Below are 14,392 nucleotides of genomic sequence, written 5' to 3'. Positions count from 1 at the left end.
CCTACTGTAGTTAAATATGTCCCCTAGAGAACTATCATGGGGGGTGGGAGTGGGAACCTACTGTAGTTAAATATGTCCCCTAGAGAACTGTCAGTGGGGGTGGGAGTGGGAACCTACTGTAGTTAAATATGTCCCCTAGAGAACTATCATGGGGGGTGGGAGTGGGAACCTACTGTAGTTAAATATGTCCCCTAGAGAACTGTCAGTGAGGGTGGGAACCTACTGTAGTTAAATATGTCCCCTAGAGAACTGTCAGTGGGGGTGGGAGTGGGAACCTACTGTAGTTAAATATGTCCCCTAGAGAACTATCATGGGGGGTGGGAGTGGGAACCTACTGTAGTTAAATATGTCCCGTAGAGAACTGTCAGTGAGGGTGGTAGTGGGAACCTACTGTAGTTAAATATGTCCCCTAGAGAACTGTCATCGGTGGGAGTGGGAACCTACTGTAGTTAAATATGTCCCGTAGAGAACTGTCAGTGAGGGGTGGGAGTGGGAACCTACTGTAGTTAAATATGTCCCCTAGAGAACTGTCATGGGGGGGGGGGGAGATTTCAGCAATCAATTCATGTCCACTCCATCACCTCTAAGGACGTGAAAATGCTTTATTCCATTACGGCCTAACACTAATATAAAATTAAGTGATTTCTTTCTATTAAAATGGTGTCTAAAATGGTGTATAAAAGCAGGTCTCTTGCACTGTTTCGAGATCATTGTCAGATAAAAAAAAAGCCTACTCATCTGAAATGCATATATACTTAAATTAAGACAACGGAATTTAGTTATTCTAAATGAATGTCAATTTCTAAGTTAGTTCAATATATTAATACCAGCAGTAACATATCAGTCCCTTCCTCACCTTGAAAAACTCTATTCACGGTCACACCTGCAAAAATAACTGAGAACAACAATAGTATATAGGTCATGGGAGGCTTGGGGCTAGAGCTGGCTAGTCCCCAGAAACTGATCAGGGTCGACTGACATCTTTGTCTGAATGCATCCATTCAACCTGCATGTAATACATTAAGAATACATTTACAGTGTTCGCCCTGTTATGATCATTCATAATAGCGCATGGCACCTTATGACAGACTAGGAACCTGCAAGTAATTATTTGGATGGACAGTGTATACCATGTGTATCCTGTAATAACATTATAGATCCATGAATGCCTACATAATGAATTTCACACAGGTGTTCCACAGAATGTATTTTGTTTGGAACTATTTCTTTATCTGCAAGTTCATATGTATAAAACTTTGACAATCTGTTTCCATATCTGTCCACACAGTAGGTATAACATTAAAAAGCAGTCTGATCACTGTTGTGAAATAAATGGTGTTAAAACTACTTTCATGTATGGATTCTCAATGCGAGGTTAATATTTTACATTTTGAGAACCATGAAAGCCTGGTGGGGCTTGAAGGACACACCCTGAATGCTACACAAGGTGTTCTTCGTGGACCTGCTCCAAGGCCCTGCTTCCGTTCTTCAATATGCCCTCTGTGGCTGCAGTGTCCATTACTGGGTGCTTGGCACTGCATTTGTGGGGGTGCTCGTCCCCCGTTTCGAGGAAGGCCACCCTCTTTCCACCGGTGACCCTTCGGTCTGTGAGCTCCGCCTCTCTGGGGTCTGCACAGAGGAGCATGGCTCGCCCGCCGCACCCACCAACTCCCCTGGCATTTCCACCATGGCAACGGCAGGGAGTGAGGTACAGGTAGAGGAGCACCAGGACGATGCTGACCACACAGGACGCCAGCGTGGTAAATGCCGTGTTAAAATGCGCCCCGCCGCTGCTACGTTCCTCCCCGCTCTTGCCTGGTCCGCTGGGGTTACCTACGGAGACGGTGACCTCCAAAGTCTCGTTGGAGCTCCGGTGTCGACCGCGGACTGCCACGCATGAGTAAGTCCCTGAATCCCCACGGAGAGCCCCTCGGATCTCCAGGGTACCGTTGGTGAGGACCGTGAGGCGGCTGCTCTGATCGTCTGTTACGCCCAGTGCCGGGGATCCATCGCCCGGGGTCACCCAGAACACCACCACCTCTTCCTGGAAGGGGAGAGAAATGCCAGGGCACGGCACCATAAGCCAATCGCCAGGCTCTGCCTGGTAAGACACTTCTACAGTTCCATGGAACCCACCCTGAGGGTTGCCAGAACAATTCAGCCACTCCTGACCCAGACTGCATGGATACTCCTCCCTGAAGTCTAGTAGGGGACAGTACTGCCTCCTCTCCCAGTACTCCAGCATGGCGCGCAAGGCACAGTCACACACCAACGGGTTCCCCTGCAAGTAGATGCCACCCTGCTGCCAGGTGGCCAGAGAGAGTAGGCTCTGCACGGGCACCTGCCTCACCATGTTCGTCGACAGATCCAGGAAACGCAGGCGTGGCAGAGCCCCATTTCGCTGGTAGAGCTCCAGGGGGAAGGCAGTCAGTCTGTTCCCGCCCAGATACAGCCTTTCCAGGCTGCTCAGCCCCTCAAAGGCTCCCGCCATGGTCTGACAGATGCGGTTTCCAAACAGAAGCAGCACTTCCAGTTCCCCGAGCCCATGGAAGGCAGATGCATTGAGCCAAGACAGCCCATTGGACGAGAGGTCCAGGTGGCGAAGGTGAGGGGTGGGGGCAAAGGCGTCCGGTGCCAGATGGATAATGGCATTTCGGCTGAGGACCAGTACAGTCAGCCTGTCCAGACGCCGGTCTGACCAATCCAAGAGCAGAGCAGTGAGGACATTGTGGCTGAGGTCCAATCGGGTGACATAGCCAGGGAGGTCAGGGGGAACGGTTGACAGATTGCGACCACTGCAGGAGACGATGTCACTGGCACACAGGCAGGGTGGTGGGCAGGCGGCCGTGAACATCATACGGGACAGACACATGGACAGGAGGAATGCCAAGGTAACCCTAAAGCCATGTAAGTGCCCGTCAATAGACACACACAGTGGTTGTGGCACAACGGGACACATTCTACTGTTTGAGGGCTGAGTCTCAGGTTGTTGGTGAAGAAGTTGCAAACATCTTAGGAGCCACTCTTAAGCGTCCCATTCAAAAAGAACTGCGAGAGAGGAGAGACACAGAGAGAGAGAGAGAGAGAGAGAGAGAAAGATGGGTATTGGCATCCAATACTGTCATATGACAGTTAAGGTTATTTTGCAGAGAAAAAAAGTTAATGCTAGAGTCCTTAATTAAAACAAAGTGGCCATCCCACCTCTTTTGCTAAAAAAAAACCTGAGGGATGGACATGGAGAAATGTAACCACTCAAATTCATAGACATAATAGATAATCAGTCCTTGCATCCACAGCGCTATTATAATTATAACCACGTTGAGGCTTTACAACAGGGCTGCCCTGTGGGTTCTCAGTCCAACCATAAATTAACACACCTGATTCTACTAAATTAGCTGCTCAACAAGACTGAATCAGCTGAATCAGATATGCCAAATTAGGGTTGGACTGAAAACCTACAGGACAGTTGATCTCCAGGAAAAGGGTTGGGCAGCCCTGCTTTACAGTGCTTGTTTACATTTACAAACATTGGAGTAAAATATGTTGACATTTTGGGTTCTTATGGTGTTAGTTGAACTAAACTCATGAGGCATTAGCTATTGAATTAGATAACTAAACGAGCAAAATCCAGATGGTTGTCTACTTACAGTGGAATAGCTCGAACCACCATGTAGTTTACAACTACTAGTGAAACTGTTATTTTACCAGCTGAAAATTAGGCTAAAATGGAATAGATTGAGTCTCATTGAAAAGACTCCCAGAGAGCTGCCAAACAAAAGGTCCAAGCAATAGAACGTTTAACAAAACCACTTACATTTCCAAACGATGAAGATCCTCACAATAATGCGACATCGTTTTCTTCGTATTGTGACCATAACCAATGAACGTATTTCGCTCTCTGGAACTGTTTTCATCTCACACAAGATGCGTAGGCTATATTCCGTAAAAAAATTATATCCAATACTTCATACAATAAAATACACTTTCAAGCAGAATGCCACATGATTGCGCAGTTCAAAAGCGGCGTTGTCATCTCTAAACAGACTTCAAAAGCGTCCGAATGAAAGCAGAGCTTTCAGGACTCAGGAAGCGTGTTGTTCAGTTCACCTTTTTGTGGTAGCGGTTGCGCACAAACTACGTATGGCACATCGATATTAGGCTATTAAACCAATTAGGCGACTTGTTTCCTCGTGTCCCCGACAAATACAAGCGTTGCTTATTTCTCTCAAATGTTGTGCTCCAATTTATTTAAATCCCTGTAAGTGAGCATTTCTCATTTGCTAAAATAATCTATCCCCCTGACAGGTGTTGCATATCAAGACGCTGATTAAACAGCACGATCATTAAACAGGTGCACCTTGTAAAAGGCCACTAAAATGTTTTGTCACACAACACAATGCCACAGATGTCTAAAGTTGAGGGAGCATGCTCACTGTCAGAATGTCCAATAGAGTTGTTGCCAGAGAATTGGATGTTAATTTCTCTACCATAAGACACCCAGTCATTTTAGAGCATTTGGCAGTACATCCAAAAGGCCCCACAACCGCACACCACGTGTAACCCAAAAACTCATTCTGATTGGCTGCGCCTGGCTTCGCTGTGGGTGGACATGGCTCTCAAGCGGGTGGGCCTATGCCCTTCCAGGCCCATCCATGGCTGTGTCCCTGCCCAGTTAGGTGAAATCCATAGATTAGGGCCTAATGAATTTATTTCAATTGACTGATTTCATTCTATGAACTGTAACTCAGTAAAATCTTAGAAATTGTTGCATGTTGCGTTTATATTTTTGGTCAAAATAGATAGGCTAACCTACCCCGGTAGAAGATTATGGCATAGGGTTTCACACAAGTGTGTTAAAATCCATTTAATCAGTTTTATTTAGAAACTATTTAGTAAGTAATACTGAAAAGCTAAGTCTAGTTGTCTTATTTTAATGATTTAAATTAAATATGGGGGGATGGTGTTGCACATGTCACCATTAATACCTGCACTATGAGGAGATTTGATGTAAAGTCCCTCTTTTTAGCTCACCTGCACATTCCTTTTATTTGTTCTTTCTCTGTTGGTACATAATGGATTGTATGGAAAAGGAACATTACACATACAATCCATTATGTACCATTACACATACAATCCATTATGTACCATTACACTAAATATGATTTGAATAATGCAAGATCTTAAATCCCAGCAGTCTTTAAAATGACATTCAGGAGCAAAAGGTTTTCAATAGTGCTTTTAATTAATCAAAAAAATATTCATTGGAATATAATATTAGAATGAAATATAAATAACATTAAATAACATTGGAATATAACATTTAATACCAGTAATTTAACTAATTAACTCAGTGTAACGATGTGGCAACTCTCTTATGTTCTGCTATTGCACAATTCTAATTAGAACATGTAGGTCACAAATACAGCTATCCCTAGTAAAATTGGAGCACAACTCATGAGCCCACCTCCAGCACTGCTTGCACCTAAATCCCCACCTGTGACTGAAAACAGGGGGAGAGATGCCAATTGAAAAGCTCTCTGTTAGCTATCTACGTTTTTTCTAACTATATAACATAAAATGCTGCGTAAAATAGCTAAAAGGCTATCAAGTTGAATTAACAGTAAAGCTATCAGTCACTAGCGGAAACATTTAGAACTGAAATTAAGTTATTGTCACATCTGCTCCTGCCACGCCCTCTACTGCTCATCCTGTGTCTCCTTGACCTGCCGCCACTCCTCCAGTACTCTCTCCCCCTCCCTCTCTCTCTCTGTGTGTGTGTGTGTGTGTGATTGTGTGCTGGAGTCAGAGCAGATCCCCACCAGCTGCAACCTGTTCCATAATCAAGACTTCTACAAATACTCAGCCCTGCCACTGCCAGATTGTAATATCTGCTCAGTCAGTCTACGTGGCTAGCTATTTGTTACTATTCAGATCCTGGTTTCCTTGCCTGATGCTATTTTCCTCTCCCCTACAATTCTACCCGCTCTGACTCTGGTGCCTGTACCACGTCTAGTCATCCTGCTACTCCGGACCTGCTTACCATGTCTCAACCCTTCTCACTCCAGCCTCAGCCTCCGCACCTGGTTTCCAGCAACCCGCACAAGCTTTCCCTGACCTACACTCCATCTCCCCCCTGGGGTTCAATAAATACCTTGGTTACTTCCTCCCACTCTCGTTGTCTGAGTCTGTTATTGGGTTCCCCTGTTCCACTCCGCATAACAGTTATGTTATCTTTTTAAATATATTTTTCCTCAGACGATCTGGTAGTGAGATTGCTAGCTAGCACTCCTAGCAGCTTATGCTAACTAGCTAGCTGGCAAGCATTTAATGCTAGTGAAGTTGCTAGCTAGCATAAACTAGCACTAACTGGGCTAGTCATTGTCTAACTGAGGAATAAAAACATTCATAACCATAAAGGGGTAACAACCAGAGGTCAGTTACCCCCTAGTAGGGGGGAGAGTTGCCCCAACACACTCATCTAACATACTCAAACTATCAACATGTTTCTCTCTAAACAAGTTGGTTATTTCTAAGGCTTTCCTACTTGAATTTGTAACAAAAATATATCGATCTAACTAATTATAATATATCTACAACTTTTGCTAAATGTGAAAAATTAGATCAACTTACCACAAAATCGTTTTGTTGAAATATCTCAAGGTTGTAATGACACAGGACATTTTTTGTTCAGCAAGAACAGTCAGTGACAGCCAGGGAATGTGTTGGAAAAATAATTTGACATCTTGTGGTCTTTATGTGAATTACAGGGGGGCAGTTGCCCCAGGTGGCTACTACTACCCTATTTACAATTATTGTTGCTAAAGGCTAATCAAATGCCATTTGTAATATACAAGTCTAATCAAGAAATGTAGGTTATGAAAGTGAAGAGAAATCACAGATATTGATCAAATCCATAATCAGTAAGTGCAATCAAAGGTTTTTTCTTGAATTATGTAGGCTACATTCCACTGAACACAGACGTCAGTTCAACGTCTAGTTTTGATTTACATTTGTTGTCAACTAAATTCAATACAGCAACAAAAAATTAACCATGTCATTGGATTTATGTTTAAAGTTAGGTGAAAACACCCCGATATACCCTTATGTTGCTGATTTTTTTTAAATCCAATCATTTTTCCAAATTGATTCAACGTCATCAAAGTTGAATCAACTCAACCAGTTTTTGCCCAGCAGGATGTTTATTTTGCCAAACACGTTATTGCATTGCATTCTCTGTTGTTCATGTTCTAAAATCATTGAAAGGATCCTGCGCAGACACAATTAGGTGGCTTATCCCATATCTCTCAAGTCTCCACTTAAAGGGCCAATCCGCTGTTGAAACAATAACAAAGCGTCAACCCTGCTCTCTTTTGGTAAAAAGCTGAGGGACGGGCCTTAAATTTAACCATTTAAATTCATAGACAGAGGACTGACCATACAGAATATCAAAGGTGTTGTTTTAACCAATAATACCATGTTTTAACTATGTTTTTAGGCTATACAGTGTTGAGGCTATACATTTACAACGTTTACAATCATTGTAGTAAAACCAGCTTATATTTTGGGTTCAGATGGGGTGTGACAGTTGAACTAAGCTCATGAGGCATTACGTTATATTCTTCAAGAATGGGTATATATAATTAATTTATAAGTCCAATAATGGATGTAGCAACTGCAGTTTGCCCTTCATTCTGTCCCTGAGCAAGGCAGTTAACCCACTGTTCCCCGGGTGCCGATGACGTGGATGTTGATTAAGGCAGCCCCCCGCACCTCTCTGATTCAGAGGAGTTGGGTTAAATGCATAAGACACATTTCAGTTGAATGCATTCAGTTGTACAACGGACTAGGCATCCCCCTTTCCCTTCAAGTCATACGAAGACAGTGGCCTATTTAAATCAGAATAGAGAGTAGCATGGTTATGGAAATCACCATATGTCTTCTACCACAGTCTTTAGTGGAGAAGAACTTCAACAAACTGGTGCGTTGAACTGTATTTGGAACCTGGAAAAGGTAACAATAGATTGATTGTATAAGAAGATAATTATAGGCCTACAGTATATATTTATACCAAATAATCAACACTTGAACTTGTCTACTTTGGATAACACATAATATATTTAATAACTGAATATGAAGTACTCTTACTGTCACAACAAAGGACATACTGTATGCCATGTCTATTGAACAGCAGTTATTAGGCCTATCTGGCAACGTTTCAAGTCTTTTGGGACAATCTAAAGACCATGGAGCTTTAAATTCAGCCCATACCCCTGACTCATGTGCCTCATTTCCTGTGACTGTGTGCTTCGAAAAGGTCCCGCTGACATGACCAATGCCTGGTGGTGTTATATTGAAGTTATATGCCTCCCACGGGGTAGTATTACCCACATATCCTATTAGGAATAACATTATATTAACAAATTTAGTGCATGGTATAAATCTAACTTTGAAGGGTTTGATCAGCATAACCAACATGAAACACTTCTCACCCACCTAACAGCTTTTTGCATTGAATAGAAAATATCTGATTAGCTTGAATGATACAACCCATCCTACACAGATTCCCTCCCTAAATAGGACACTATGTGAATCGCTGTAGGCAGTGGTTAAGTGGTGCCTGGAGAAGTGGATATACTCTAATTGTGAGAAGAAAAAAAATGTCCCACCCGGCAACAGAAAGGCACCCTGTGTGAAAACGTCTGAGAAATAGTGACACACTCTGAATGACCTAAAATGATAAATCCCATATTTGGTCTTTCACAGTCAGGCCTCCCCAAGCTGTACTGTGCAAGTAGGCTAATAGTAGGCCTTCTATTGAAACAGATAAATTAGTCTGTCAACTGAGTCAGAAATTCACAGGTTTCTTATTTATATATTTTCTAAGGTTTTTAAGTCACTTTTTGAATATTATTTTTTTTTAAATTTAAAGTTTAAATTAAAAATTTTCTTTCAACTTTCTTTCATTGTCTAGCCACCAAAGGCATAATCCTAGTCATATTAGCAACCCATGATGTTGCATCTTTAGATCTCCCCTCTTTTAAAATGTCTAACAGATATTTAGATCTCTGTCCATGAAACTGCTCACATGTGCGATGGGCATTTCAGAACAAGGTTTTCCCGCAAATTGGATTTTGGAACATTTGCGAGTAGGCCTACCACCATGTAGCCTCTGCTGAGTCCCCAACAACTGGATATTCAGTTTTGAGGGAAATAGAGCCTGTGATGCAACTTTTTCTATTGGATTTTAATAAGGTGATGCTCAAGCTTAACTCCTCCTCCACATGTACTGGATTGGTTGAACAGTGCAGAAGAGAACCTCCCCCGACAGCTTTTTCCCCTTCTCGTCAAGAGCAGTATGTAGGGGATCTAGTTTCAGGCATTTATTTTACATTTAAAATCTGTGTGCACATTGGTGCGCTTAAAATGTGAAGAAATAATAGTTGATCAACATTTTAAGATGTTGATTCAAAATGGTCTGTTCCATCAGTCTTATTAATTTATACAGCGTACACTGCACCTCCACTACACTAGTCCTACTTTGATATGCATCGTGGGGATTCAAGTGAGTATACTTAATGCCCACTGAAAAATAAGTGGGTATACGGGGTATACCTTGTATACCCTCCACTACACCACTGACTGTAGGTTGATTTTACCGTAACAGCCAAGATAATATCTCCATGTGTGAAGTTATATCATATACTGTAGCTTTGTTTAATCCATCACATAGCCTTTAAATGTATAACTAACTTGGTAGCTTTCATTGCTTTCCATAATGATTGTCTTAACTTTTCTGAGGTGCTGGACAATGTTACAAAGAGTTAATTGTGAACTCCTTGCCCGCTGTAAACTTGAATTGAGCCTACAGCCAAATAGTTGCTAGCTTGCCGGGCAATCAGATCAGATATTAATTTAGATCAATAGCAAAACAGGTCCTACTATATAGGTAAACTGGGAAACAAAATTATTGATAGCAGGCCTCCATTTTGGATAAATACATGTTTAGTCACCACACCCATTGCATGTGTACGGGCACATCTGACACCGTTATAGCATCACAAGTGATGCTTTAGTAAGCAGAGACAACAGTACCTGATGAAACTACAGAGCAGTTTGAGTCCATTTAATTCCCACACACAAAGTGAAGTCAATTCCATTAGCCATAAGGGAATTGAATGGGAGGCCTACAACGTAATCCAGACTTCCTACATAATTATGAGCTTCCCATCCCGGGCACTGTGACAGACACACTCTGCCTTAGGGACGGTTGCCATGGAAATCATCATCAAAAGAGATGGTCTCAAGAGCCCTGCAAAAGTGTCCAACCACCACGACACATCAAGGATTGAATGATAGAAATGGGATGGTTTACGCCAGACACCTTGCTGTATTTACCTTCTGGTCACGCCGAGGGGCGTCTCCCTGATCTGAACCTGTATAACTTATCTTTTGTCAGATATAACAGCTTTTTGGAAGCCTTGCTATTTCAGATGAAGTTTTATCTTTTGTTTTTCAGAACTTCAAAACTTTGGTGATGCTGACTGTACCAATATGATAGAATTTCAGGGAAATCCTCATTTTTGACTGGACAGGACCTGATTCATTAAATCTGTTTCTCAGTTGCCCAACGAAAAATTATTCCGAGTGCCAAGAGGCATTCACTCACTATCTTGGCAACAATATGTACTTGGGTTCGTATACCTGTTAGTACAAATGTCAACGAACTAAACAAATGTCTTGGCACATGGACTCACCAACTGATGACCAGGCTCTTACGGATGAATCCTCAGGCTGGCTGAGCTCTCTGGCTGCAGTAGTGGGCCTTTAAAAACAAGTAACAATGGCATATGCAATGTTTTTCCTATGCAAATCCACAATGTACGTACATGTGCATGGAAAAGTCAATGAAGCGGAATTAGTTGTTAGGAGTACCTCCAAAGGAAACGTACTAACTACAGTAAAACATGGGTTTTCCATCATGGCTCACATCAACACCATCATCACAGACACCCTGGACCCAATCCAATTCGCATACAGCCCCAACAGATCTACAGAAGACGCAATCTTTATTGCACTCCACACTGCCCTTTCCCACCTGGACAAGAGGAACACCTATGTGAGAATGCTGTTCATTGACTACTATAGGGAGGAGGTCAGAGACCTGGCAGTGTGGTGCCAGGACAACAACCTCTCCCTCAACGTTAGCAAGACAAAGGAGATGATCGTGGACTACAGGAAACGGAGGGCCCAGCACACCAACACAGTCACGAAGAGGGCACGACAACGCCTCTTCCCTCTTAAGAGGCTGAAAAGATTTGGCATGGGTCCGCAGATCCTTAAAAAGTTCTACAGTTGCACCCCCAAGCTAAATAACTAGCCATATACCTATCCGGACTATCTGCATTGACCCTTTTTGAAATAACTTTGACTCATTACATAAGCTGCTGCTAATGTTTATACAATTGTTTTACCTTTATTTAACAAGGCAAGTCAGTTAAGGACAAATTCTTATTTTCAATGACAGCCTAGGAACTGCCTAATTCAGAACATCAAATTGTACCTTACCAATTTGGGGATTTGATCTTGCAACCTTTAGTTTTTAAGTCCAAAGCTCTAACCACTAGGCTACCTGCCACCCCTATTATCTGTCACTTATTCCTAGTTATACCATATGTACATATCTACCTCAAATTACCTCGTACCCCTGTATATCGAATTGGTACTGGTGCCCTGTGTATCAAATCAAACTTTATTTGTTACATGCGCCAAATATAACAAGTGTAGACTTTACCGTGAAATGCTTACTTACAAGCTCTTAATCAACAGCGCAGTTCAAGAAGAGTTAAGAAAATATTTACCAAGTAGACTAAAATAAAAAGTACTAATAAAAGTAACACAATAAGAATTACAATAAGAGGCTATATACAGGGGGCTCCGGTACCTAGTCAGTGTGCGGGGGTACAGTTAGTTGAGGTAATTTGTACATGTAGGTGGGGGTGAAGTGACTATGCATAGATAATAAACAAAGATTAGCAGCAGTGTACAAAAAGGGGGGGGGGGGGGACTCAATGTAAATTGTCCGGTGGCGATTTTATTAATTGTTCAGCAGTCTTATGGCTTGGGGGTAGAAGATGTTGAGGAGCCTTTTGGTCCTAGACTTGGCGTTCTGGTACCGCTTGCCGTGTGGTAGCAGAGAAAGCAGTCTATAACTAGGGTGGCTGGAGTCTCTGACAATTTTATGGGCTTTCCTCTGACACTGCATATTGTATAGGTCCTAGATGGCAGGGAGCTTGGCCCCAGTGATGTACTGGGCCGTTCGCACTATCCTCTGTAGTGCCTTACGGTCAGATGCAGAGCAGTTGCCATACCAGGCGGTGATGCAACCGGTCAGGATGCTCTCGATGGTGCAGCTGTAGAACCTTTTGAGGATCTGGGGACCCATTGCCAAATCTTTTCAGCCTCCTGAGGCGGAAAAGGTTTTGTCATGCGCTCTTCACGACTGTCTTGGTATGTTTGGAGCATAATAGTTCGTTGGTGATGTAGACACCAAGGAACTTGAAACTCTCGACCCGTTCCACTACAGCCCCCTCGATTTTAATGGTGGCCTGTTCGGCCCACCTTTTCCTGTAGTCCACGATCAGCTCCTTTGTCTTGCTCACATTGAGGGAGAGGTTGTTGTCCTGGCACCACACTGCCAGTTCTCTGACCTCCTCCCTATAGGCCGTCTCATCGTTGTCAGTGATCAGGCCTACCGCTGCTGTGTCGTCAGCAAACCTAATGATGGTGTTGTAGTCGTGTTTGGCCATGCAGTCATGGGTGAACAGGGAATACAGGAGGGGACTAAGTACACACCCCTGAGGGGCCCCAGTGTTAAGGATCAGCGTGGCAGACGTTTTGTTGCCTACTCTTAACACCTGTGGGAGGCCCGTCAGGAAGTCCAGGATCCAGTTGCAGAGGGAGGTGTTTAGTCCCATAATCCCTAGCTTAGTGATGAGCTTCGTGGGCACTATGGTGTTGAACGCTGAGCTGTAGTCAATTAACAGCATTCTCACATAGGTGTTCCTTTTGTCCAGGTGAGAAAGGGCAGTGTGGAGTGTGATTGCGTCATCTGTGGATCTGTTGGGGGTGGTATGCTAATTAGAGTGGATCTAAGGTGTCCGGGAGGATGCTGTTGTGAGCCATGACCAGCCTTTCAAAGCACTTCATGGCTACCGACGTGAGCGCTACGGGGCAGTAATCATTTAGGCAGGTTACCTTCGCTTCCTTGGGCACAGGTACTATGGTGGTCTGCTTGAAACGTAGGTATTACAGACTTGGTCAGGGAGAGGTTGAAAATGTCTGTGAAGACAGTTGACAGTTGGTCTGTGCATGCTTTGAGTACATTGTATATAGCCCAAGTTATTGTTACTCACCGTATAATTATTATTACTTGTTTGACTTTTCCATTATTTTTTTACTTTAATTTTTCTATTATTTCTCTGATTTTCTTTCTCTCTGCATTGTTGGGAAGGGTCTGTAAGTAAGCATTTCACTGTTAGTTTACGAAGCATGTGATGAATAAACATGTATTTGGTTTATGCTACTAACTCTTCCGAGGTTTATGGTCTCCCAAATTGTACCTCTTTAAACATTTGTGCCCAAATACTACTTCCCTAAATAAAACTGCCCACCATCTTTCATACCTGGCTCTCCTTCTTCCTCTTCCTGTGTAACACTTTTTAAAATGACAAAGAAGCCAAATGTCAATCAAGCCTGATTGATTGCACCTGCTGCTCATTCCTGGTACATAGTTATTTAAGTTAGTAAGGAGCTAGGTTTCCATTCAATTGGCGACAGATTTTCATGTTGATATTCTAAAATCTGCACATTTCCCAACAGTGGTGTTTCCACCAAACTGAATTGTTGTGGATTAAAATCAGTGCGTGATGATGTAGTGCACACAAAATGTACTTTTTCACCTTAGTTTTCATGTACAAAATTTGAAATCTACTGTTCAATGAATTCCATGACATTTTCAACTCTACCAATAGTTGTGTCACAAAAAAGTATTGCGTTAAATAAACAATTAGCCTACTCTGGTCTTGGCACGTGCGCTCTAGCCAACAGCCAGCAGATACAGTGCGGGTAGGCTCTGCGGGTATCTTAGTCTGCAATACATGAGATTATTTTGGATAAGAGCGATAATATTTCTATTTGTCAAATGGCAGCCCAGCATTGATAATCATGTCAACAGAACTTGACATGTTTGTGCCAGCAGCATACCACCCTGCATACCACTGCTGGCTTGCTTCTGCAGCTAAGCAAAGGTTGGGCCTGGTCAGTCCCTGGATGGGAGATCAGATGCTGCTGGAAGTGGTGTTGGAGGGCCAGTAGGAGGCACTTTCCTCTGGTC

General features: G+C 42.9%; 1 protein-coding gene across 1 annotated transcript; it reads right to left on the bottom strand.

Annotated features, from left to right (window-relative positions):
• Window positions 1-586: 586 nt before the first annotated feature.
• On the bottom strand, window positions 587-4,238 carry LOC110499956 (amphoterin-induced protein 2). Its single transcript, XM_021577015.3, has 2 exons — window positions 3,815-4,238; window positions 587-3,048 (listed from the first exon to the last, which is right to left on the bottom strand). The coding sequence occupies exon 2, from the start codon at window positions 2,957-2,959 to the stop codon at window positions 1,439-1,441; it is 1,521 nt and encodes a 506-aa protein (XP_021432690.1). The 5' UTR covers window positions 2,960-3,048; window positions 3,815-4,238; the 3' UTR covers window positions 587-1,438.
• Window positions 4,239-14,392: the final 10,154 nt, after the last annotated feature.

This window comes from Oncorhynchus mykiss, chromosome 21, assembly GCF_057628025.1.
Source record: "Oncorhynchus mykiss isolate SJ-2025 chromosome 21, ASM5762802v1, whole genome shotgun sequence".
Lineage (NCBI taxonomy): Eukaryota > Metazoa > Chordata > Actinopteri > Salmoniformes > Salmonidae > Oncorhynchus > Oncorhynchus mykiss.
Note: the sequence above shows the minus strand (reverse complement) of the source record. Positions and strands in the feature narration are given on the sequence as shown.

Coding starts and splice junctions, on each gene's coding strand:
- LOC110499956 (XM_021577015.3), bottom strand. CDS start 2,959: ATGTGTCCCGTTGTGCCACAACCACTGTGTGTGTCTATTGACGGGCAC.